The sequence below is a fragment of the Lampris incognitus genome, chromosome 1 (genome assembly GCF_029633865.1).
Source record: "Lampris incognitus isolate fLamInc1 chromosome 1, fLamInc1.hap2, whole genome shotgun sequence".
Lineage (NCBI taxonomy): Eukaryota > Metazoa > Chordata > Actinopteri > Lampriformes > Lampridae > Lampris > Lampris incognitus.
In genome coordinates, this window is record NC_079211.1 from 116474710 (window position 1) to 116500963 (window position 26254).

At 44.1% G+C, this 26254-nt stretch overlaps 1 protein-coding gene across 2 annotated transcripts; it reads right to left on the bottom strand.

Moving 5' to 3' along the window:
• Window positions 1-329: 329 nt before the first annotated feature.
• pias2 (protein inhibitor of activated STAT, 2) lies at window positions 330-24389 on the bottom strand. 2 transcript variants are annotated; one of them, XM_056296546.1, is made up of 14 exons: window positions 24356-24389; window positions 23262-23347; window positions 22196-22629; window positions 15868-15955; window positions 15737-15787; window positions 15551-15641; window positions 15310-15444; window positions 14710-14815; window positions 13194-13267; window positions 10904-11106; window positions 9741-9874; window positions 5612-5798; window positions 790-976; window positions 330-562 (listed from the first exon to the last, which is right to left on the bottom strand). In XM_056296546.1, exons 3-14 carry the CDS (start codon window positions 22305-22307, stop codon window positions 341-343), a joined length of 1590 nt encoding a protein of 529 aa, XP_056152521.1. In that variant the 5' UTR covers window positions 22308-22629; window positions 23262-23347; window positions 24356-24389; the 3' UTR covers window positions 330-340. The 2 variants fall into 2 exon arrangements, with proteins under 2 accessions (XP_056152521.1, XP_056152522.1); XM_056296547.1 differs by lacking the exon at window positions 23262-23347 and having other exon boundaries at window positions 24356-24373.
• Window positions 24390-26254: the final 1865 nt, after the last annotated feature.

The window sequence follows — 26254 nt, forward strand, 5'->3', positions numbered from 1 at the left end:
AAATTAAAAGAAATAGAAGGCTGTCAAAAAGGTCCAGTAAAAAGTAGCGAAAGAAAAAAAAAACAACCTCCTGACAGACCCATCTCTCATAAGACATGAAGAGGTTAGCTTAATCAACAGTCTTTGCAAGTCCAAGTAGTTTCTCACAAATGGGGCTTTCTCCTCAGCATTATGTTCTCCTGCAGGGGTGTGAGGTGAAACATCTCGGTTTGCAGGGAGAAGTGCGTCTACGCTCTCAACACTCCTCTCACGCTTCCATTTCTTATACACCAATCTCAGCAGAGCAAATGGACATCAGGCCAGTGGTTTGATTAAGGTCCACTGGGATGCAGCGAGATGTTCAGTCAAGTGAGATGATGTCCGATATGCTGGTAGCACCACCTCCTCCACTGGCTTCTCCACCCCCTGTTATTACATGGGTCTCGTGAGTGGAGCTAGTGGCGTGGGCGCTGGCTTCATAGTGGCTGCTGGAGGAGGAGACCAGGGCCGAGCTGGTGGTGGCAGCAGCCGCACTCTGCAGGGTGCTGGTCAAGCTATCCAGGAACATGGGTGTCCGGTAATGCTGCACACCCACAGAGGGAAGGGAGGGGAATGAAATTACATCATTAACGACACATTTCCATGAAAAAGCAACTTAAATGAGGTTTCCCTCAATCAAAAATTAATTCATTTAATTCAAACAAAACTTCAAATACCTGAGAATCTGCCTGAATTAAAGAAAATAGATCCAGACCTAAACGAGATAGCACAAAATAAGCGTTAGGAAATGGTCCCTCACAGGAAACACACCATTACTGGAGGTTCTTTGGGCAACTGGCCCCAGGATTTGGACTCACTCTGCATGTCTGTGGGGATGGTGGCCAGGCTGGAGTGGTGGAAGGGAACCGCATACTCAGCAAGGGCGGAGGTCAAGTATTGCGTTTCCAGAGCCTGGACGTTCTGCACTCTCATGGTGGAAGGTTGGTAAGTCAACACTCTGATAGAAAAGGGAAAAGGATTGCAGAAAAAGAAAAGAAAAAGTGGTCTCAGTAGCATTCGCATCAGTCAATGTAAAAACTGGGAGCAAAACATTATTGTCAATTTTTTTGACAAAATGCAAAACTGTGGACAAAATCCAACGACCCCTTGTTTGGTTTCATACATGAAATGGAGAAGCCATACTTAATTTTGCCCATCATATGAGTTTTGAGTTGATTTCGTGGACAAAAAAAACCCTGCCATTTTACTATCCATCATGGGCAAAATGGAGAATTTAAATTGAATTATGCATTTATGTGGCTTTATTGTTTAAATTTCAACAAATTGGGTTTGGAACTTGTTTTGTTGTACAGTATCCTACTCAAACACATGGCAAACATTCCATAGGATCAAAACGTGTTTGGTTGACAAAATCCATCTAGATATCCAACTCCTCCTCAAATTATGCTAACACACCTGAAAAATTGTAATTTGCCTATGACCCAGTCTTCAGCGGTCATGGTAGGGTTGGATGTCATCCATTTTTTTTTAATATCATTAAACAGTCCCTTAGTATTACCAGGTGTAGGGTATCCATCCATTGTCCGAGCCACTTATCCTGCTCTCAGGGTCGCGGGGATGCTGGAGCCTATCCCAGCAGTCATTGGGCGGCAGGTGGGGCGACACCCTTGACAGGCCATCACAGGGCAAACTACAGTGAGGAGTTTCACCACGGGGACATAGCGCAGCGGAGGATCACGCCACCCCCCCCCCCCAACCGGCACCCCAACCGACCAGAGAAGGCGCTAGTGCAGCAACCAGGACACATACCCACATCCGGCTTCCCACCCGCAGACATGGCCAACTGTGTCCGTAGGGACGCCCGACCAAGCCGGAGGCAACACGGGGAGCCGGAGATCCCCATGTTGGTAGGCAATGGAATAGTCCGCTACACTACCCAGATGCCCCCATGTATGGTATTACCAGCTTTAAAAAAAAAAAGTAAGTCCGCGGTGGCGTAGCGGTCTAAGCATCGGCTTGGTGTCGATGCAGATGCCCACTGGGGACTGGGGTTCGCGCCCCGGTCTCGTCAGATCCGACTATGGCCGGACTCGATGAAGCAGCAATCATTGGCAACGCTGTCTTCGGGAGGGGGGCGGAGTCGGCTTGTGTTCGTCATGTGAATGCGTCTCTGTGTGTGTCGGAAAAACAGTGGTTCGGCTTGGATTCGCCTTGTCACGAAAGTGGGGAGGTGCTTTCCTTCGAGACTGCCGACCGGAGAGATGCAGTTGGCGAACGCATGCAATACGAGGGTGGGTGTTTGAATTAAAATAGGGATCAATTGGCCACTAAATTGGGAGAAAAAAGGGAAAAATCAGAAATAAATTTAAAAAAAAAAAAAGTAAAGATGAAAAGGGAGGGAATAGCGGGAGCTGTCCAACTATACTGCCATGCAAATATGGTCATGGCAGTCTTCCATCGCTCACAGTTGTTTGTTAATCCACCTGGATATCCTGTCCAACTCTGCTACACAAGTCTGGAATGACAGTTTTAGAAAAGAGCTTGAGAAGTGTATCGGGCTTCGATCAGGCCTTTAAATGAAGACTTGTCCACCATTTGGAACGACGTCATTTCGTGTCTATATATATGTTGCCACCTCACCTGGCAGGTGAGTTTTCCATCGAACACTGTAGCAGATGGTTGTGATGTTCCAGTTGCAATCAAAACTTATACAGAAAAATGTTTTAAATCTGATCAAACAGGAAGGTATCAATTCTAAAAAGAAACATCCATCCACCATCATCACAACCGCTTACCCTGCTCTCAGGGTCGCGGGGATGCTGGAGCCTATCCCAGCAGTCATTCGGCGGCAGGCGGGGAGACACTTTTTTTATTTTTTATTTACTTTATTGATCCCTGTAGGGAAACTGTGCTCTCCATTTAACCCATCCTAGCTGTGTAGCTAGGAGCAGTGGGCAGCCACCATGCAGCACCTGGGGACCAACTCCAGTTCATCTTGCCATGCCTCGGTCAGGGGCACAGACAGGAGTATTAACCCTAACATGCATGTCTTTCTGATGGTGGGAGGAAACCGCAGCATCCAGAGAAACCCCACCGCAGACACGGGGAGAACATGCAAACTCCACACAGAGGACGACCTGAGATGACCCCCCTCCCCCCCAAGGTTGGACAACCCTGGGGTTCGAACCCAGGACCTTCTTGCTGTGAGGCGACAGCGCTAACCACTGCGCCACCGTGCCACCCAAAGACTCCCATTTGGGGTAGTTTTTAGTGCAGTGACACATGACCCTCTCACACGCCTTACAAATTTATCAATTACGCAATGCAGCGATTTTCAGTAAATCGTGCTGCATGCAGACGAATGTTTTTTAAATGGGACAGTTGCATAACTGATGGCATAGCATTCCCCGCTCGCACACGGTTAGCGATCACACTACTGTGCCCAACTGAATCATCCCTGAGCCCACCACTTCAAGTGGGCCAGAAAACAGTACAGTGAACCATGCCTGAGCACGGTACGGATAGATTACACTAGCCACACGAACTGCACTTTGGAGGTCAAACGTGCTTGGGCATGGTACAGATAGACGTGGCACAGAATTTTTAAGTCTGTGTTGAAATGGATACCGTCATCATTTTTCAGTACTCCGGGTCACCATATTACCGTGATAGTGCCCAGTACTCCGGGTCACCATATTACCGTGATACTGCCCAGCCCTCATTCATGGTCTATTCAGGTTTTGTGTCGCTGAAATGACACAGCCAAGTCTCCCCCCGTGGTGCTGCAGCAATCCAACGGCAAGACAATCATCAAACTTCTTATCTTCACAAGTTCTTCCTTCCAGTGTCCCGACATAAGGGCATAAATGTTGGACCCTGTTTCGGAAAGATTTGGGAAGTAAATTTGATAATTGAAGTCCTGTTGTCCGTCTCGTCTGTCTACTTGAGTAAAAGGGGTTTGTGTTTGGTAATTTAATGTTTTGAGCACGCAAATCTCCTTAAAGTTTGATTTATTATTTTCAAATTATTGAACGGACAAAATGCCAGAACTACATATCGTTTAGCTGTACCGATGGACGTCAGGAAAACAACAGCGTATAAACAGGAAATTTGGTGACGTGATTTGTAACGCAGCTCTGTTTGATAAAGATCCTGCTACTGTAGCCTGGCATGATCGATAACTCAATAACCTGCTACTGCTGCTCAAACACGCTGGAAAAGCACTGATGAACTGTGCATCTTCATGTTTACCCCTTTCTGACATCTCCTTGTAAGCCTATTCTATATTTCTTGTAGGTAAGCACAGTGCTCAAAGTACAACCCTACACCTGAAGCACTTCAGCATCTAACATGTGCCTGCACATTGTTTGTAATGACAATACATTGAATTAATTAAAGTTAAACATCAATAATTGATTGATTATTTCAAATTGAAGTCTAAATGACATTTAGTCTAAATGCAATGTGCCATGTTGGGCTTGTTCCAACAAAAATCAATAATCTTATTAGATAAAAATGAATTACACATCGTTCTAATAGTTTCTTTACAACTACATTGCCATTAAATTCTGCTGCTGCTGCTACTGCACCAGAGCTAGCCAAGACAGTTTAATAAAATTGCATTAGAGTAATTTTCATAAAATAATTTATTAAATTAAATTTTAAATTAAAATGAATATTTTACAATAAAAATAAAATAATTTGAGGAGTTTAGTCTAGAAAAGGGCCCATTGAACTTCCAACAAACAAAAACAGTTTTGTGTATTGGGTTTGTTAAGGATTGTTTGGACTTGTTTTGTGTTTCGGGATATTCAGTCTGTGAACACAGCTGTGAAGGTTTCAGATGGAGAAACTCTCCCCACTTTCATCACGTGCCGATTCTGCCAACTAGTTACTATAGGGGTGTCCCATGCCGATGTGAAAATCGACATTCTTTCCTGCAATCAACAAAGTGAAAATGAAACACAATTCATAAGCAAGAAAATCTGCAGGTCAGGGTAACGACAAAGCAGCTCGTTGTTTTGTCCCGTCATGACACAGTCCTTCAATGAAATACTCGCCATATGTCTCACAAAATAGATTTAACCCCACAGAATGCAACAAGGGGACCGTTTGCTCATTAAGGTAGTATGTAATTCAATTTAATTTAAATTCAATTTAAATTTAGTAAGTAATGCGGTTTCCCCGCAGTACAAATACGTTTTCCTCCAACAGAATGCTTGATGTGCGTTTTCTGAAATGGCTTCCATGAAACAACATTATTCTATACCAGCATTCAGTTGGTTAAAATTTAAATAAAAGTTAAAGAACCAACATAATTACATTATTTCACTTAAATATAACCATTTAGTCCAAGAAGTTAAAATAGATAATTTCCCTCAGCTAAATCAAAAGACAAAATTAAAAGTGTTGCTTTCCCATTTTGTGGGCGAAATAAAACAAGGTGTTTATGGATTTCGTCTACATTAATGCGTTTTGTGCAGAAAATTGACAAGGTGATGTGCTGCAACCCATATAAAACCTCTAGCAGAAAGGTACAAGACAGAAAAGACTGAAAGTTGCCCTGGAGTGGGGCACTAGACTGGAGTTTTGGAAAACCGATATGAACAGAACAGTTTTGAGGCTTACTGACCCCTTCCCGTGCATGTCCTCACTCTTTGACATGTAGAGGCAGCGCTTCTTAAGAGGTGGATTCATGTTCTCGTCCTCATCGTCTGAGGATGAGCTTTCCAGCGTCAGATCAATGACATCAGCCTTCTTGGTGACATTGGGCTCAGGGGTATGGGGGACAACGGCACATTGACGCACAGGGGTAGAAGCTGAGGGACACAATGCAGCTTGTATGAAGAGATGTGATATGAAGACTCCATTTTCATTCATGTTACCCAGGTTTTGTCATGAGGAAATAGCACCTTAGCTGCTAACATCATGTGTTACATAGTAAAGCTGATAACATCATGTGTTACATAATAAAGCTGCTAACATCATGTGTTACATAGTAAAGCTGCTAACATCATGTGTTACATAGTAAAGCTGATAACATCATGTGTTACATAGTGAAGTGAGCAAGCAACGTGTGTGACACGTCACTGTCTTTTGATTCTTTGTACTCTCCAAAAACATTTGATTCCAATTCGTTTTAGTTACTTTAACACAGCAGATCTGTTCAAACCGACACATTTAGCTACTACAGATCAATGACATCAGTCTTCTTGGTATATACAGATATATTCTAGATTTTGAATAAAAATAAAACCTGCAAAAGGTAACATAAGTTAGACCTTGAAAATGAGTGTATTATTCAATGGCTCGATGACATTAGACAATATTTTGACAGTGGTATATGGAGACTGGAACGTGTCATAAAGCATGCTTATGATGCCGGTTAGTGTTATGTCACCTCGCTCCATGCTACAGATGGAGAAGTTCATTACTGAACAACTCTATCAGACTGGGCGAGTGTTGGGCCTTCCAAGCCAACTGTTGCATCATTGCCAGGTTATGACTGGCTGTTCACCATTTAAAATGTTTAATGTTTACCCAATTTGCAAACTTTTATCCAAATTTCTTGATACTCAGTAATCCAGGTAAGGAAATCACAGAAAATTCAATCAGCTCATCTGGACAACGTTTAAGGAGAGAAACCTTACATCACTCACCCAAGTGAACTCTTCAGTCTACACTGACTGGAGGCATCCCCACCCTTGACTCCAGATACCTGCAGTCAAGGGTGGGGATACCTGTGCCGTTTATAAGAGTGGGGGTGTCATTTATAAGGGTGGGGATACCTGCAGTCAGTTGATACTGAAGAGGTCAACAGGCACCTCAACCAACCAGAGGTGGCGCTAGTGAAGCGACCAGGACACATACCCACATCGGGCTTCCCACCCGCAGACACGGCCAATTGTGTCAGTAGGGATGCCTGACCAAGTGGAGGTAAGCGGTAACACAGGGATTCAAACTGGCGATCCCCGTGTTGGTAGGCAACAGAGTAGACCGCTACGCTACCCGGAGGCCCCAGCAGATAAATTTTTATCTTTAACAGGCATTGGAGCACTACAACAAAAAATATCAATGTCGAGAGCGGACATATCAACAGCAATCAGCATGCATCTGAGATCTTTAAGGAAGAGTGACAGGAGATTCAAATAAAGTAGAAACACAAAGCCACATATCAGTATCACAGACATATCACAGAAGACAGTACATGTGTAAATCACTGATGTCCGAGTAAAAGCAGCGATTCTTATTAAGGGTTGCCACTCTTTTGTAATGATACATTTCAAGGACTTTTCAACGGCAAATTATTTCAAAATTAAGGGCCAATAATTCACATAGATGTATCAGTCTAACCCAGCACAGTTTGGCATTACTCTTGGACTTGCTGGTCCCAATTCCAGTTGTTTGAACAACTGACAGCCACCAGGTGGATGTAACAACACAGCTAGCGGAGCTAACGACTACTCTTGAAGTTCTTCTTTCCACTGCCTTGCTCAGGGGCACAGGCAGGAGTATTAACCCTAACATGCATGTCTTTTTGAAGGTGGGAGCGAACCCATGCAGACATGGGGAGCACATGCAAACTCCACTTTGAAAGGACCCGAGACGGCCTCGGGTTCGAACCTAGAACTTTCTTGCCGTGAGACAACAGTTCTAACCACTGGGCCACCGTGCCGCTGAATAGGTTAGCTACATACAAAAATATAGCATAGCTTACCATTTTAAAGTCCTCTCTCTGCATGCTTGAGTTTTTCCTCCTTTTGCGTGGCTTTTGAGAGAGGACTCACCCGAGGTCTCCAGTTGAATGTTATTTGTTTTTTTTTGCAGAAACTGCATTTTGCCAGGTATTTGGGACTTTTCGTAGCCATTTGTAATTTGGGTTGAGCAATCATAGGTCATTGAACCAGCATTTGCCTGGCATGTTGGGCAGTGCTGGAAGTAGGGGGGGAAAAGGCCCCCCCATTACTTTTGACGGGGGGGAGGGGCTAGCCTCGACACAGAGACACAGATAGCTTGAGCCACCGCAGGTTGTGTTTGTCACCCATCCCAAATCAGAGCTGGAGGGGGGGGCTAAACAATGCGAGTTACCTAGGCGACCAGCTGCGAATTTGTGCTAGGAGTGCCTACAAGACCGCACAACAGCCAATGACACAGCGTAGCGATCAGGAAATCGCTGTATGCTAGTAGCCTATGTGGCGATAATACATAGGAAGAATGTGTATCAGACTTGCCCAGCACTCCACATGTATAAAAATGGTTACCAGGTGAATTTTGAGATGACGGCGCGCACGAGGCTCAAACTCAAGAGACCCCAGTAGGCTAAATCCAAGCACTTCTAGGGACCTCTTTATTGCTTGGTAAATCCAAGCAAGTTCAAGTTCTTGTGATTTTTATCCCCCCCCAATACTTTCAAGTACTTGCCAGACCCATGGCAACCCTGATATTGGCAGGCCAATACCACAAAACAGCTGAGCTTCAGGGTTTTGGTTGTGCATGTTTGTTTAAAGCATGGGGCGCTACTCCACATGCAGTTCTCTGGTTCTCTGCTAACTGGAGATATTGTGCCTTTCCATTGTCAAGATGCATTGATGCAAAGCGACGATGTCCCCCGGTCCATAACATCAGTCTATCAATGAATGCACCTAGCACTACTGCTACCCATGGGAGGAGCAGGATTTATTATGGAGGTTTACTCTTCTAGACCCGCCGTGTTCTGCTCTGTTGTCTCCTGACAACGTTAACAGGATTACCACGAGGAGGGTGTGGCTCTTCACCACGCAACGACGGTCATTCATCATGGAGAGGCCAATTTTGCGTTTCACATGATGCTGGGGTGTATGGACACCAGTCAAACACACCATGAAAGGCCATCTAGGAAAGAGATGAATTTAAAGACCATCTGAAGGAGTAGGAAACCATGTTTTTCAAGATGAAAACATGTCGGTGTGGGCTTAGGACAGTAGAACTGACTGTAAATTCAACAAAATCAGACGAATCATCATGGCTGCTTGGAGTGAAAGAACCCATGCTTTCTTTCTTCTGGAAGAAAAATGCACATTACAATCAACCCCCTCTCAATTTCCTGCGTCATACGGGGACATAAGAGACACCGTGACTAATGTGACCTAGGCGACACACACGGGGTCCAGCGCATTAGGCCAATAAAATGGGACAAGCGGAAAAGTGACATGCAAAGCAGTGGGTGGATTTGTGAAACGCCGTTCTCCTCCAACACAGCCAACTCCAGTCTAACTCACACCACCACCATCGTCTTCCACATCTCGTTTTTTCCAGAAGGCGAGTAGGCAGAGACTGGCTAAAAACAAGTGCTTACTTCTTTTACTTTACTTACTTACTTGTTTTTTTCTGTAAATTGTGTAAACACAACATCCATTGCACATTGTCCATCTTGGGAGAGAGATCCCTCCTGTTGCTCTCCCTGAGGTTTCTTCATATTTTTTCCTCCCTATTAAAGGGTATTTTTAGGGAGTTGTTCCTTATCCGGTGTGAGTGTCTAAGGACAGGATGTTGTGTTGCTGTAAAGCCCTTTGAGGCAAATTTGTAATTTGTGATATTGGGCTATGCAAATAAAATTGACCCGACTTAAGGGCCACAGTAAGCCTGAAAAGGAAAGAGCTTCACGGGTTTCTCACAAGCACCTTGCCTGCACTTTCAGCTAGACCACACATTTTCTCTAGCGGATGTACTTTCAGGTTATTACATGCGGTCTCTGGTCATTCATTTGGAAAAATTATACTTACTCTCAAGTTTTGGAATGGACTGAGAGGGCACCTTGACAGCCTCTTTCTTTGGTCTCATGGGACACCACGTCCCATCTTCTTGGAACTTGATTTCATCCACATCTGAGCAGTCATTTAGGATCTCCATGAATAAACTGGATGTAAACAAAGATTTTAATTACCAGAAAATATAGGTACAGGTATGCAGACGTATCCTATCGGCAGTGGCATACAGGAGGATTGACAACTTTCAGTTTCACTGTAGATAATAACATACAAATATCATGTTACACTTGTGTGATATTTTACCCATCAAGACCAGATTCTAGTGGAAGACCAGATTCTAGTGGAAGACCAGATTCTAGTGCAAGACCAATGCACTATTCTTAGTATAGCACTATTAGTGGTACAAGTGAAAACAGGGTTTGCATCAGCACTAGGGTCCTCATTGTCAGAATTTCAAACCCAGAGAAAGCATCCATCCATCATCCGAACCGCTTATCCTGCTCTCAGGGTCGTGAGGATGCTGAAGCCTATCCCAGCAGTCATTGGACGGCAGGCGGGGAGACACCCTGAACAGGCTCGTTCACGCTCACTCTCACACACACACACACACACACTCACACACTCACACACACCTAGGGACTATTTAGTACGGCCGATTCATCTGACCTACATGTCTTTGAACTGTGGGAGGAAACTGGAGCACCTGGAGGAAACCCATGCAGACACAGGGAGAACATGCAAACTCCACACAGAGGACGACCCGGGACGACCCCCGAGGTTGGACTACCCCAGGGCTCAAACCCAAGACCTTCTTGCTGTGAGGCGACCGCACTAACCACTGCGCCACTGTGCTGTCACATGTTTAATGTTGAGCATGAATGAGACCCAAGCGTGACAGAGAGCCATCATCAGTGTTATCAGCTGCAGCCGTGTTAATCCTGATACGCTAACGTCACACAGTACCAAGACCAGCCCGCCATTTTTTATACCTTTACATGGTTTTAACCTGTAGATGTCAGCAAACACGCTAAATAGTCTAGGATTTAGTTGTATGTTAAGGTCCTTTTGAGGACACTGAATACTCTCTCTCGTCTCCTTAAAACCCAAAACACACAGCATAAAGGGACTGCCTGCCAGTCCCCCGTATCCAACTGCGCTGAGGTAAAATAAATAATAACCTTGTTCTGAGCAGCATGACTGGATTACTTGTGTTCACTGACCCATCAATGATTAGACTCTCGTACGCAGCTTTCTTGTCGCACACAGGGCAAATCCAGGTGGGCTTCTTCTCATTCATCTGCAGGTACAGGGCAGCATCAAAACACTGCAGGTGAGAGCAGGTCACCGCCCGGCATGGCACCGTCAGGCGCATCTTCCCCAGCTAGCAGAGAGGAAAACCACAACATTTGTAGGTGAAAATAAAAGAGGAAGAGTTATAAGAAGAGAGGGTTGAGAATTAATCAATAGTAAACGGAGGGCTCAATTAAATGAATAAGAGATGGTTGTGACACTTGATCTTAATCCAACACATTTTCAAATTTATGTCCTGGGCTCTTCACAAGTCACAGCGAAAAAAAATTTGTAAAAAAAAATGCAGCTTTCAGTTTTCCATGGGTCCAGTGTGGAAACAACTACACAGCAACATTCTACTTGCAGCAGATGCAGTTAATTTCATGTGTATAAATTACTTCCTTGTTACATTATTGATGTGTTTCTGTGCTTCGTTCTTTTTTTGTTTTGTTGATGTTGGTTTATCGTTCAGTCTCACATCTCACATGTGAGGCACTACGCTGGACAGAAAGCTGTTTGGCTATAAGGACCAGGTCGGGCAAACATTTGCTGAACCACGTTTTACTCCTTGTTAATGGGAGCACCTATTGTGATTTTTGGCGGTGCATCTTGTTATTCAAGTCCAGGATAAACATGTGAGTTCCACTCAAAAAGTCAGAAAGCATTCGTTAAAAAAGCTTTACTAGTTATGCACTGTCAATACATCCACCACCAAAGTCAAAACACCATTTTGTCCTAAGAAAGTACAGTGTGGGGTGTCTGGGTAGCATAGCGGTCTATTCTGTTGCCTACCAACATGGGGATTGCTGGTTCAAATCCCCATGTTACCTCCGGTTTGGTCGGGCATCCCTACAGACACAATAGGCTGTGTCTGCGGGTGGGAAGCCGGATGTGGGCATGTGTCCTGGTCACTACACTAGCACCTCCTCTGGTCGGTCGGGGCGCCTGTTCACGGGGGGGGGAATAGCGTGATCCTCCCACGTGCTACGTCTCCCTGGTGAAACTCCTCACTGTCAGGTGAAAAGAAGCAGCTGGTGACCCCACGTGTCAGAAGAGGTTATGTGGTAGTCTGAAGGCCCTCCCAGGATCGGCAGAGGGGTTGGAGCAGCGACCAGATGGCTCGGAAGAGGGGGGTAATTGGGCAGGTACAACTGAGAGAAAAAAGGGAAAAATCCACAAAAAAAAAAAAAGAAAAAGAAAAGAAAAGAAAAAAGAAAGTACAGGGTTTCCCCCGGACAACCTCTTAGTCAAGGTGGCATCTCTTTGGGGTTGAGGGGATTGGTGTGCAGTCTGCTTCCTTCCCTGCTGTTGCCAATGGTAGCATAGGCAGTAGACGGGGACGTTTTTCTTAATGGAGTATTTTATTCATCCATGTAGTTATAGTCTCGCTACTGTTCCAACTAGGACAACAGGTTTTTGATTTTTTGCAGTAACGCATTTTGACCAGGAGGTGGTTCATAACCATGCCGTTTGCTTACATCGTGCTCACTTGCTTTATCCAGCTTTTAAACTGTGTTGACAGATGAACAAATAAAATGTGGCAGTACAATTAAAAACTAATTTTCAAAGAATCTCTAGCCAAGGCGAGCCACAACTCTTAAGGCTTCCCACCTTGTTTAAAAAGCACTAGGGCAAACACTTGAGCCCAATCTTGTATGAAAGGGAAATGCCCCTTTTTTATCCATCCATTATCTGAACCATTTGTCCTCTTCTCAGGGTCGCGGGGATGCTGGAGTGTCTCCCTGCCTGCCACCCTTTTTATATATATTCTATTAATCCTTGTGGGGAAATTCTGCTTTGCATTTAAGCCATCCTAGCTGTGTAGCTAGGAACAGTGGGCAGCTGCCGTGCAGCACCCAGGGACCAACTCCAGCTCGTCTTGCCATGCCTCGGTCAGGGGCACAGACAGGAGTACTAACCCTAACATGCATGTCTATTTGATTGTGGGTGAAATCGGAGCACCCGGAGAAAATCCACCACAGACACGAGGAGAACATGCAAACTCCACACAGAGGACAACCTAGGATGACCCCCCCCCCCCAAGGTTGGACAACCCTGGGGTTCGAAACCAGCACCTTCTTGCTGTGAGGTGACAGCGTGCCGCCCGAGGGCATGTTAAATGCAACACATCCGTATTAGACAGGCTGTTCTTGTATTTCAGTAAAATGGTTCCTTTACCGGACACATGAGTGAGACTCGAAGGCTTGTTGTGGCGATTTCACTGTCTGGATCTGCTGTGAGCTTCTCTTTAACTGAAAAGGAGGAGGCAGTAATGAGTAGGCACATTAAAGACAAAATGCAGCATAATTCAATGTCTTGTGCTGGGGACACACTACACAACTTCAGTCCCAATTTTGCGATGGCCAGGCTATCACAACTGGTTTTCAGATTTAGCAAAATCTGCACTGGCCTGGCTGGCTGCGCTGGACAGTCACGACAGTTAGTGTGTGAGGGTTCCAGACTTGCCTATCAATTCTAGATGATACCATCAAGATTTATGTCACAAAAATGAAACATGTTTGGAAATATGTTCGGGAATGTGGACAAGTCTTTACATATTCTAGTCAGTTGGGAAAAGAAAAAAAAAATTGGAATGGGGATCGTCAACAGCCTGTAAAAACAGAGTGAGAAAGGGTAAGGTAAAAGATAAGGGGATTTGGTGAGGGCATGCCAGAAGGATGATAGAGCCGGTGAAAATGAAGAGCAAACAGCGAGTAGCGTCCGGGTAGCATAGCGGTCTATTCCGTTGCCTACCAACACGGGGATTGCTAGTTCAAATCTCTGTGTTATCTCCGGCTTGCTTCGGCATCCCTACAGACACAGTTGGCTGTGTCTGCGGATGGGAAGCCAGATGTGGGTACGTGTCCTGGTCACTGCACTAGCGCCTCCTCTGGTTGGTCGAGGCGCCTGTTCAGGGGGGAGGGGGAACTGGGGCTACACGTGCTACATCCCCCTGGTGAAACTCCTCACTGTCAAGTGAAAAGAAGCAGTTGGCGACTCCACATGTATGGGAGGAGACATGTGGTAGTCTGCAGCCCTCCCCGGATCGGCAGAGGCGGTGGAGCAGCGACCGGGATGGCTCGGAAGAGTGGGGTAATTGGCCGGATACAATTGGGGAGAAAAAACAGGGGGAAAATAATCCCTCCCCAAAAAAAACAAAAAAAAAAGGCGAGTGCACTAGACTACAGAGATGGTTGGCTGGTGCAACAATGGTAACAGGAGGGCCTATACTGTCAACTCACTGTAACAACAAATTATCACAGCTGCAATGATGAAGAAAGAAGCTGGGCTGATTTCACGTCATACAAAAACAGGAATGTGTGTTCTGGTGCAGTTATTGGGTGAGTTGTTCCAGTCTTTATGCATGTGCCCCTCAGAACCAGTCTTTCACCTGTCTTTATGCATGTGCCCCTCAGAACCGTACCAATGTGTCTCTCTCTTAAAAACTAGAGCTTCATCAGTGTCAGTCATTAAATGTCCATTGCCAGACTTTTCCTCGTTTGCTTCCATTTTACTTGTCTTGTAGTGCATCCCCGGCACTAGTCTGTAGTCTATGTAGAGAGCCAAGTCATCATTAGGGCCCTGGTGTATCTAGGGCAGTATATATAGAGCAGGTTAAGTCCATTTCATCGTTGACTACAAGAGTATCAAGCGTTGGGTCATAAGAAGCGTTGTCATGTCTACATGTACGTACTTAGCGCTCTGGAATGGTCGGGGTTCCGGATTCCCTTCATCCTCAATCTCTGAAGGAGCAGCGGTGACGTCAACTGCCTCACCAGGTACACCGACATGGAATAGGTCTGCACAAGCAAAAATACCAAACAGCCTCAAAATAGAGCTTTGTATCTTTTTCAAAATAGATGTCCATTATCTAATCTATCCGTTATCTGAACCGCTTATCCTGCTCTCAGGGTCGCGGGGATGCTGGAGCCTATCCCAGCAGTCACTGGGCGGCAGGTGGGGAGACACCCTGGACAGGCCGCCAGACCATCACAGGGCCGACATACACACATTCACACCTAGGGACAATCTAGTACGGCCAATTCAGCTGACCTGCATGTCTTTGGTCTGTGGGAGGAAACCCACAACATGCAAACTCCACACAGAGGATGACCCGGGATGACCCCCAAGGTTGGACTACCCTGGGGCTCAAACCCAGGACCTTCTTGCTGTGAGGCAACCGCGCTAACCACTGCGCCACCTAGACATAGATGTGTTCTCAGAAAACATCCTTTTTGTAAAAAAATAAATAAAAGCGGAAAAAAAGAGCGAGAACTGAGGGAGGTGTTCTAACTTTTCCGATCTCAGGCGCCCATGCAACTGAAATTTGATTGGGTACTGCAGATGACAGTCGGACCAATGAGGTAATGTTAAGAGGTCTTCCAGGTCTCTTCTGTTCCACTCCATTTTTTGGCGGTGGTGCATAACCCTGCAAAAACAAACACACAAAACGCCGATGTCTGCCTTTTATACGTCAGTGTGCCACAACAAATGGTATCTTGTCATCTTAACTGAAAGTAAAAACTAGCACTTACTGGCAAAGGAAAAAGTTTTCCATTCACTTTTATACAGAGACTATTTGGGTAATTGTCCTCTTGAGGGCAACTTGTCTCTGAGAGGCAAAATCTATATAAAGAAAAAAATCAGGATCAAAATAAGAATGTGGATTCTGACATTATGTCTGTCAACACCGAGCAGCGCAGAGGAAAAAACATTCTCACCTTAGCTGAATCTGAACCATGTAGTCTCTTCTGCCACCTGGTAGAAAATCCCTTTAAAAACAAGCGCACAAAATTAATAATCCACACAGGTTTGGAATATTCTAGTAACACATACGAGGATTGTGTTGTACCTGGATATGCACACTTCTCGAACCTGCTGTGGCGTCAAGGCAAAGATAAAGTACTTCTCTTGATGGTATCGCTGTACAGTGCTCGCTCCTGAAAAGCAGAAATGATCCCAGTAAGTCACATGAAGGACAATCTTTTGGGGGGGTCATAGTGGTGTTTAATCTCTCCCAATAACAAGAAATCCAAGTAAAGATCTGAGGCTGCCCCCTGAAAGTCGACAGTTCAAATCATCTGCCAGACATCCCCCAACTGAACAGGCTCTTCCAGCGGAGTGATCATTTTGATTTTTATATCAGTCAAAATGCAAATAAGAACAGAAATAAAGCTGATATGTGCTTACAAATATGCACTGGGCTACCTTAAATATCAATTAGAAAGGAAATTATTAATATGGGCATCTGTGCTATATTTTTGGTGTAGGGGATTTTGTGATGTAGGGCATTTGCTTAATATCTTGGAGTAAGGCCCTGAACCCCAGTAAGCGGCGCAGGTCTGGCCCACAAGAGCCAAATGTCTGGCCTGTGCCGAACCATTGGCACCAATACACCCATCATAACATGTGAAATAAAGTGCGCAACATCAGAATCATGTTTGTTGGCCACATAAATGGGATTTGACTCGGGTTTTGTGGCTCTCAATGTACTTAACAAGAATATATACAAACCAATAATACATACAAATATATACAGACCAATTGTACAAACCAAGAATATGGCCTGCGTGAAAAAGCAGAACGTCGACCAGGAAAACCTTCAATTCAAATCTGACTGATCATTTTTATTTTATTTTACCGGACCATGGCCGACCCGACATGCTTGATATGCATGCAGACTGTAGCCGTCTGCAAAGCAGATAATCTAAAGTGGTACTTCAGCACTATGCATGCTGCCAGTTTTAATGTCAACTGGTGTTGTCACGATACCAACATTTTGACTTTGATACCAATACCAAGTTTAGTATGACGATACTCGATACTGAAACAATACTTGAAACTGAAATGATACCGATTTGATACTGGGCACCTAATAGTTCAGAAACAGAATGTCCACAAGGGTTGATCACATTTTTGAATTCACAACTTTGTAACAGCCAGATTGCTGGAAAATTCCCAAACAAACATGTTTTCCGCTGGATCTACAAGTCAGAAAAACATTTAGTGTCAAAATGTTCAGAACACTTTCAACTTGGAAGGGAAGGTCCGATGTTTACCTCAATTTCAATGGTAAAGAAAATAATAGCCACATAAAACCTCTACATCTCTCATTGGAGTGAATGGAGTCTGGGCCTGCTCTAGTCTCCTAAAGTGGAAGGGCAATAAACCTGCCAATGCCGCACCTTGCGTAGCTCACATGACAAATTACAGAATGCGAGAAGGACATAGTTAGTCTCCCTTTTGAAATGTCTCTGGTGTAAATTAGAAGACCACCATATTACTGTGAGGCAATAATTGTGCCGCAGCCGCCAAGTACCATGGGAGTTAGGAACAAGCACGAAACCGTCCAGACCCACGGCGGTGTTACACCGAAATCTGAGATTATGTGACCATGCTTTTAGAAGACGCAATTTCAGACATGATACAATTGTCAGATCGATGCGGTTAAATTTAGGCATAACATTAGAAACAGTTAAGATTAGGCGTTCTGTTGGAGACAGTTCATTTTTGACGTGGGTTTGGATTAGCATGGGGGGGTCGAAATAGCGCATTTTAAGGGCAGGGTCACATAATCTGACGGGTCACAGATGTTGGTGTTACACCGCCAGTCACTGAATTAACAACTCCGGGGAGAGTGTGTACTTTCGGAACGGGACTTCAGCGCCATGGCTATTTGTTTACGGGATAATGGGCTGTCGGACGAATTGCCTTTGGGGCCAATGGGACATTTTTCGGACTACTGGGGTTTCAGAGTAATAGGCCGTCGGAACAACAGCATGGCAGCACATGTAGCTGGTAGCCCTATACTATTTAGCTATTGAACAGTTTTCAAAAGCACCAAAATAACTGTAGCTTAATATACTGCTCAAAAAAATAAAGGGAACACCTAAAAACACAATATAGACCTCAATGAATGAAATATTTCAGCTGAAAATCTTTATTTATTAGATAGAGGAATGTGTTTAGAGCAAAATAACCTAAGAATGATCAATGGAAATCAAAATCATTAGCCCATTAAGGTCTGGATTCAGAATCATACTCAAAATCAAAGTGGAAAATGAGAACATAGGCTGATCCAACTTCTGTGGAAATTCTTAAAGACGATTCAAAATGAGGCTCAGTGGTGTGTGTGGCCTCCACGTGCCTGTATGCACTCCCTACAACGTCTGGGCATGCTCCTGATGAGACGATGGATGGTCTCCTGAGGGATCTCCTCCCAGACCTGGATCAGGGCATCGGTCAACTCCTGGACAGTCTGTGGTGCGACATCGCGTTGGCGGATGGTACGAGACATGACGTCCCAGAGGTGCTCGATTGGATTCAGGTCTGGGGAACGTGCAGGCCAGTCCATAGCATCAATGCCCTCAACATACAGGAACTGCTGACACACTCTGGCCACATGAGGACGAGCATTGTCATGCATGAGCAGGAACCCAGGGCCCACTGCACCAGCATATGGTCTGACAATGGGTCTGAGGATCTCATCCCGGTACCTAATGGCAGTCATGGTACCTCTGGCTAGCACGTAGAGGTCTGTGCGGCCCTCCAACGATATGCCTCCCCAGACCATCACTGACCCACCGCCAAACCGGTCATGCTGGAGGATGTTGCAGGCAGCAGAACGTTCTCCACAGCGTCTCCAGACTCTCTCACGTCTGTCACATGTGTTCAGTGTGAACCTGCTCTCATCTGTGAAGAGCACAGGGCGCCAATGGCAAATCTGCCAACCAAGATGTTCTCTGGCAAAGGTCAATCGGGCTACACGGTGTTGGGCTGTGAGCACAGGCCCCAATTGTGGACGTCGGGCCCTCATACCATCCTCATGCATTCTGTTTCTCACTGTTTGAGCAGGAACCTGCACATTAGTGGCCTGTTGAAGGTCGTTTTGTAGGGCTCCGGCAGTGCTCCTCCTATTCCTCCTTGCACAAAGGACCAGATAGCGGTCCTGCTGCGGGGTTGTTGTCCTCCTGCGGCCCCCTCCACGTCTCCTGGTGTACTGGCCTGTCTCCTGGTACCTCCTCCATGCTCTGGACACTGTGCTGGGAGACACATCAAATCTTCTTGCCACAGCACGCATTGATGTGCCGTCCTGGATGAGCTGCACTACCTGAGCAACTTCTGTAGGTTGCAGATACCGCCTCATGCCACCTCTAGTGGTGAGGGCACTAGCAAAATGAAAAACTAACCAAAGATCGGCCAGAAAAGATGAGGACAGGAAAATGGTCTGTAGCCACCACCTGCAAATCCATTCCTTTTATAGGGGTTGTCTTGCAAATTGTCTAATTTCCACCTGGTGGAAATTAGACAATTTACCAACAGGTGAAATTGATTCACAAATCATTGTTGCTTCCTAACTGGACAGGTTGATATCTCAAAAGTGTGATTTTCTTGGAGCTACATTGCATTGCTTATGTGTTCCCTTTATTTTTTTGAGCAGTGTACATTTGTCGTTTATGGAACTCACATTTTCTAATACGCGTGCCGTGCATACTACAACTGCGCAAATTTCCTTTCGCTGCGGGATTCGAAGGCGACATCGCTGACCGTGCGACTAAAGACGCCGACACCCCCAGCGGATCGGCGAGTCAGTTATTTGGTAGTTCACACTATTTATGACTAAGAGTAGGCCTGACTGACATTGATAAGCTACATATCTCATAATTTAGCAGCTCATCACCATCCTACCAGCTGGCTAGCCAGCTAGCTTATTCTCTAACCTGTCGCGTTTTGTACTCCTTGAAAAGATCTCGGTGTCTGCCACTGAGATGCTTGGCAAGGTTATCCTACCAGCTCAGCTGGCTAGCCAGCTAGCTTATTCGCTAACCTGTCGTGTTTTGTACTGCTTGGAGGTCTTGGGTGTCTGCCACTGAGGTTTGAAGTGTTTCCTCCTTTACACGACACCGTTTTATAGCACCTTTTGCACACAGGCTTTGTTAAATCAGTAGGTTCGCCATCAGCGTCGGCTCTGTAGGCGAAGTAGTCCCACAGTAGATTTCGGCAGCCCACTTTGTTAACCAGTACAGGGCGTGGGTGTATTGTTTTTAACTCTGAAGATGACACGCTGTTGTTTTCAGTTGTAGACATGTTGAGGCAGAGGCACTGGTTCTCTCAATCGAAGCTGAGGCTCACGCTGCATCTACGGCGATGAACGCACAGGCGCATGTCCCCTGAACATAGACCGTACACGCGCCTGACTTGGCTACCTTGCTAGTACTGCCACATAGTGGAGATTCAGACACATTATACATTTCATCCTCTCGTTCACTTTCATTGGAAACACGTTTGACCTACAAGTGTCGAACGTTGGGAAATTCTAATACTGAACCGTTTTTAACAAAAAAGTATCGAAAAAGTACCTAAATTTCGGTATACCGTGCAAAACTACTGCCAACTACCCTACAAAATCAGATCACCGCAAACAAAAAATAGCAAATGACATCATACAAACACTCTTTCTACCGTCTGTAAATCAACATCCGCACCAGTGCAACAGTTGCATCATTCCATGTTTCATGGAACCTTGCTAAAGCTAAGCAGCCATTTGCTGATGCCGAGTTGATTAAAACGTGTGCAAGTGAGATGGTTGGTGAAGTTTTAAAGTCATGAGAAAAACAAAAAACAATTGCGGAGCTATTAAAGCAGGAGTAATTGTTGGCTAATATGGCGACAAGAAGAGTAGAACTTTTAGCGGAGGAGTGTTTTTCCGATCTACTCACCAATCTGAAGAAAGCAGAAGCCATATCACTAGCCAATGACTTGTCCTGCTACCTAAAAGATATGGAACAGCTATCTGTGTTCACAAGATTTTTTGATGGGAAGACCTTTCGGGAAGTGCTACTTTGTTTGCTTCCTCTGCCCGGGCGCACAATTGGCGAAATCATCTTTAATGATTTAACAAAATTCTTTGAGAAGAATGGCTTGGATGTGAGCAAAATTGTGTCCATTGTCACTGATGGGGCTCCGTCAATGGTGGGACAACATAAGGGCTTCTTGGTAAGCAGGCTTGCCGCTGTTAAACGCAGCACTATTAGCATTTCATTGCATAATTCAGAAATCAGTGTTATGCACTAAACTGTGTGGGGAAATGAAAGAGGTAATGGATACTGTGAAGAGACTGATAAACTGCGGAGCCAAAAAGCCAAAGAACATCAGGAGGTTTTCAAGTGTTGATAAGGTGACGGCACATGTTATGTTTTGTGTGACATGTCTCATCTAGATCACCTTAATCTGCAATTACAAGGCAAGAACCACACTGTTGCAGACATGTTCAAGGCAGCTGAACCTTTCTGGCAGAAGCTGAACCTTTTGAAGAGAGACATTCACGGGAAAAATTTTTTTCACACAACGTTTACATTTGATTCAGTGTGATTCCCCCCTCTTTGAGACCCATTAAACTGTCTACTGGAGTCAAATGGGAAGTTAATTCAAAGCGGCAATCTAGAATCAAACCTACACATATATATTGAATTGACAATTTTGAATCGAATCGTGACCCCAAGAATTGAAATCAAATTGAATCATGAGATTCCCACCCCAAGTAATTATACATAAAAGATAAATAAAGAGGAATATTTCATATGAATATGCAATTTCTAATAAGCTATTTGTTACACTAAATATACCTGTACTTATATAGCACATGCCATCAGTGTAACAAGCTCCCACATGTGATGTCCAGCACATACATATAAATCAAAGGAAATTGCACTCGAGTAAAAGGATTTTTCATTGCTTGCCATTACAAAATTGACCAACCACTTCTGACTCTGTTAGAATTGTGTGGCGACCCCCAACAGGAGCAGCCAAAAGTAGTAGCAGTAGTAGTAGTTCTGTATACCAAGGCCTAACAAAAAAGCTAACCACAATTTATGAGTTTACCAACTCCTTTGCCATGACTAGCAAAGATTCTACCCTGGTCATTCCCACAAGTCATAATACAGACAATTCATCAACTAAGACAAAATTCAGTACACAAGGGAAAAAAAAGTCTTAATTCACTGCACTTGAGGTAATTCTATGGATGTTCTATATTACAACCTTAGCTTTCTGAATCTAGCTCTGTGTGATAAATGTTACACAACACTGGTTGCTACGCTAAAAGGCAAACTTTTAAAAGGATTTCATATTGGTTGTCATTTCACTCTAAACAAACATAAGACAAAAAAAATTATACAAACCTAGACTGGAAGGCTTGATGAGGACATCCAGCACATCGTAGAAAGGCAGAGACTTCATCTGCACATCAGGGTGGACAGGTGGAATATGCGGAGTGGGCTGTTGAAGATTCATGCTGACTTTGTGTTGTACAAAGTAACTGGCTAAACAGTCAATGGGTGCAGCAGTGGCACAAAGCCTTTGTCACTGGGATATCCCCCACTAATTGAGTTGTCAAAGTTCACCAGTATCACTGCTCCCTTGGTAGAAAAAGTAGTAGTAGTTTCTATTATCCTGAAGTAGTGACGTTGATAAAGCTCGTTGACTTTGATTTGCACGGTGGGTCTTGCAGCCGTGCTTCAGCAAATACAATGTCCTCAGGAGAAGCTCATGTTTACGGCCACTTTTGTTGTGCCCAGCAAAACCAAGTAAAACTTGAAGCTCGGTCAGTCGGAAACTTGAAACCATAATATGAAAATTAATTAATAGTATTAAGTACACAAGTACGTGAGGCAAGTGGAAAAAAAAACGGCATTCAAATATAAGAAGCCATGTCACAACCCTCTCAGATTGTTAACTTTCAGTGCAAACTTATTTTGTAGAATGTGCCAAATATACTTAAGGTAATTAACCACTAAAATTGCTGGAAATCAAAAGTAAGAGGGATACGGTTGACAGTTTGAGTCGTACAAACAATGCATCTCTATGAACTGAAATACTCAGTTCAAATAGGTATATTGCATAGGTAGCCCATTTGACACTGGCATAAAAAAAAGAGGGTAAGAATCTATTGTCAATAAGATTCTAATGTCACGGCACACTTTCTATGCCGTCCAAGCAAAGTTACAAAACCAAAATTATAAGTTTCTGGATTACCCTAACAACTGACAAGAGAAATGTAACATAAGCCACGTTTTTGCAAGAATAGCTTTATAAAAAGCAGATTCGCAAGAACAGCCTTAGACAAACAACAAATGACTTGTAATTTTGTCAATTTACACATTCACAATTTGATTTGATTAAAAAAATACTATTACATCATACGCCCGTAAAAAAAGCCTATAGAAAAGTAGGAAAACCCCAACTGACCCTTTGTTATATGCTCCATGCTGGATTGTTCTTACGTGTGTATCCTTTTTTCTTGCAATTCTTTAACATATGTGACCGTTACGCATCTAAAAATGTTGAAAATAATGTCAAGACCCATCAGATAAAAAAGACGGCATGACAAAGCAGATGACTGGTGAGCAGTGAAGCAAATATACCTCTAGGACTACAGAGGGCAATTACGGTTATCAGCAAGCAAAATAAACATATCAGTAAATGGGACCGATTTAGGATCTGGAAAAGTTTTACAACCACAACTATGTACTAAACATAAATGGAGCAAGTCAATTACAGTTGGTTTAATATTTTAGGTAGTATTTTTAGCCTAAGAAAACGCAAGAAACAACAGTATACATCTTTTTCGGTGAGAAGATACCTTAGACGCTACCCCCGTTGCGCTCTCCTCTTTGACCCCCTTGTCTTCATCTTTTACCAAGGAGAAAAGTATTAACGCTACCCTCACAGGTTTACGTCTCCTCTCACCAAACTAGAATTAATAGGTGTTCAGATTGTGAAATATTGCCCTGAATTTATCTACGAAAAGCCGAGCACAACGTGTGAGCCAAGAGGAACAAAAAGCTTTCTTCTACGTGAATAACTTTTGTTACGCTACCGTTAGCAAATTATCATTTACTAGCTGCCAGGACGCTAAGTGTTTTAGATTAAAAATAACGATCTGCGATTTTAAACTCAACAGTTAATTACTAGACATCAAAAAATTACAGCAAAATCGACAAATCATTTCACCATCATTCGCTTCGGTTCACTGCATTTCGGAAGAACAAGAAAGGAAAACAACTTGGGCTAGCTACTTGTGAGCTAGTTAGCTAGCAAGTTAGCCGGTGAGCCCTGCAGGCAGCAGTCCAGAAAGCTAACAAATTGTTCGCGAAGGCTAGCGCTAGGCTAGTTTAGCGATATATTGTGATAATATGCGTTCTAGTACTTCGGTGCTCAAAACGCTCCACCCATCTGCTCAGCCCTAGCGTATTCTACGTCTGCCCCACTTACAGACAGTCATGTAAAATACAGACAGTAAACAAAGCTACGTGCCAGTCGCTCCTTTGCTTTTCGCCTACCCGTAGGGCCTCATAGTCCGCCATCTTCTTGTCGCGGTCATCCTGCGCGAATATATACTCTCCCCACGTGACAAAGGCAGACACTCCAAACAAATCCACTTCACATGTCACGTGTCACACCGCCATCATTTCTCTCCGTATACGGTGGGCGGGCTTTCTCTCCGCTTCGTGAGCCGCAGTTGTCGCCTACGCTGATGATAATCTGTTAAAGTAAAAACATGTCACAGAATGAAGTCTGAAATATTTGAATGGCGTATTATTTGAAAACTAGTTTTGATTTAACATTATGCTTTAGATCGGGGATGGGCAACGTGATCCAGAAAGGGCGGGTGTGGGTGCAGGTGTTTCTTTCAACCAAGCAAGTTACACACCTGAGTCTACAAATCAAGGTCCTTCGCAAAGACTATTGGTTGACTATCAGCATCAGGTGTGTAACTGCTTGGTTGGAACAAAGACCTGGACCCATACCGACCGTTTCTGGATCATGTTGCCCATCCCTGTTTCAGATTACCAAAAGGTCCAACATGAAGAGCCACAATTGGAGCGGTATTTTGCTTATGAAAACAGAATATATATATATATATATATATATATATATATATATATATATATATATATATATATATACACACTACCGTTCAAAAGTTTGGGATCACATTGAAATGTCCATATTTTTGAAGGAAAAGCACTGTACTTTTCAATGAAGATAACTTTAAACTAGTCTTAACTTTAAAGAAATACACTCTATACATTGCTAATGTGGTAAATGACTATTCTAGCTGCAAATGTCTGGTTTTTGGTGCAATATCTACATAGGTGTATAGAGGCCCATTTCAAGCAACTATCACTCCAGTGTTCTAATGGTACAATGTGTTTGCTCATTGGCTCAGAAGGCTAATTGATGATTAGAAAGCCCTTGTGCAATCATGTTCACACATCTGAAAACAGTTTAGCTCGTTACAGAAGCTACAAAACTGACCGTCCTTTGAGCAGATTGAGTTTCTGGAGCATCACATTTGTGGGGTCAATTAAACGCTCAAAATGGCCAGAAAAAGAGAACTTTCATCTGAAACTCGACAGTCTATTCTTGTTCTTAGAAATGAAGGCTATTCCATGCGAGAAATTGCTAAGAAATTGAAGATTTCCTACACCGGTGTGTACTACTCCCTTCAGAGGACAGCACAAACAGGCTCTAACCAGAGTAGAAAAAGAAGTTGGAGGCCGCGTGTCACAACTGAGCAAGAGGATAAGTACATTAGAGTCTCTAGTTTGAGAAACAGACGCCTCACAGGTCCCCAACTGGCATCTTCATTAAATAGTACCCGCAAAACACCAGTGTCAACATCTACAGTGAAGAGGCGGCTGCGGGATTCTGGGCTTCAGGGCAGAGTGGCAAAGAAAAAGCCATATCTGAGACTGACCAATAAAAGAAAAAGATTAAGATGGGCAAAAGAACACAGACATTGGACAGAGGAAGACTGGAAAAAAGTGTTGTGGACGGATGAATCCAAGTTTGAGGTGTTTGGATCACAAAGAAGAACGTTTGTGAGACGCAGAACAAATGAAAAGATGCTGGAAGAATGCCTGACGCCATCTGTTAAGCATGGTGGAGGTAATGTGATGGTCTGGGGTTGCTTTGGTGCTGGTAAGGTGGGAGATTTGTACAGGGTAAAAGGGATTCTGAATAAGGAAGGCTATCACTCCATTTTGCAACGCCATGCCATACCCAGTGGACAGCGTTTGATTGGAGCCAATTTCATCCTACAACAGGACAATGACCCTAAACACACCTCCAAATTGTGCAAGAACTATTTAGAGCAGAAGCAGGCAGCTGGTATTCTATCGGTAATGGAGTGGCCAGCGCAGTCACCAGATCTGAACCCCATTGAGCTGTTGTGG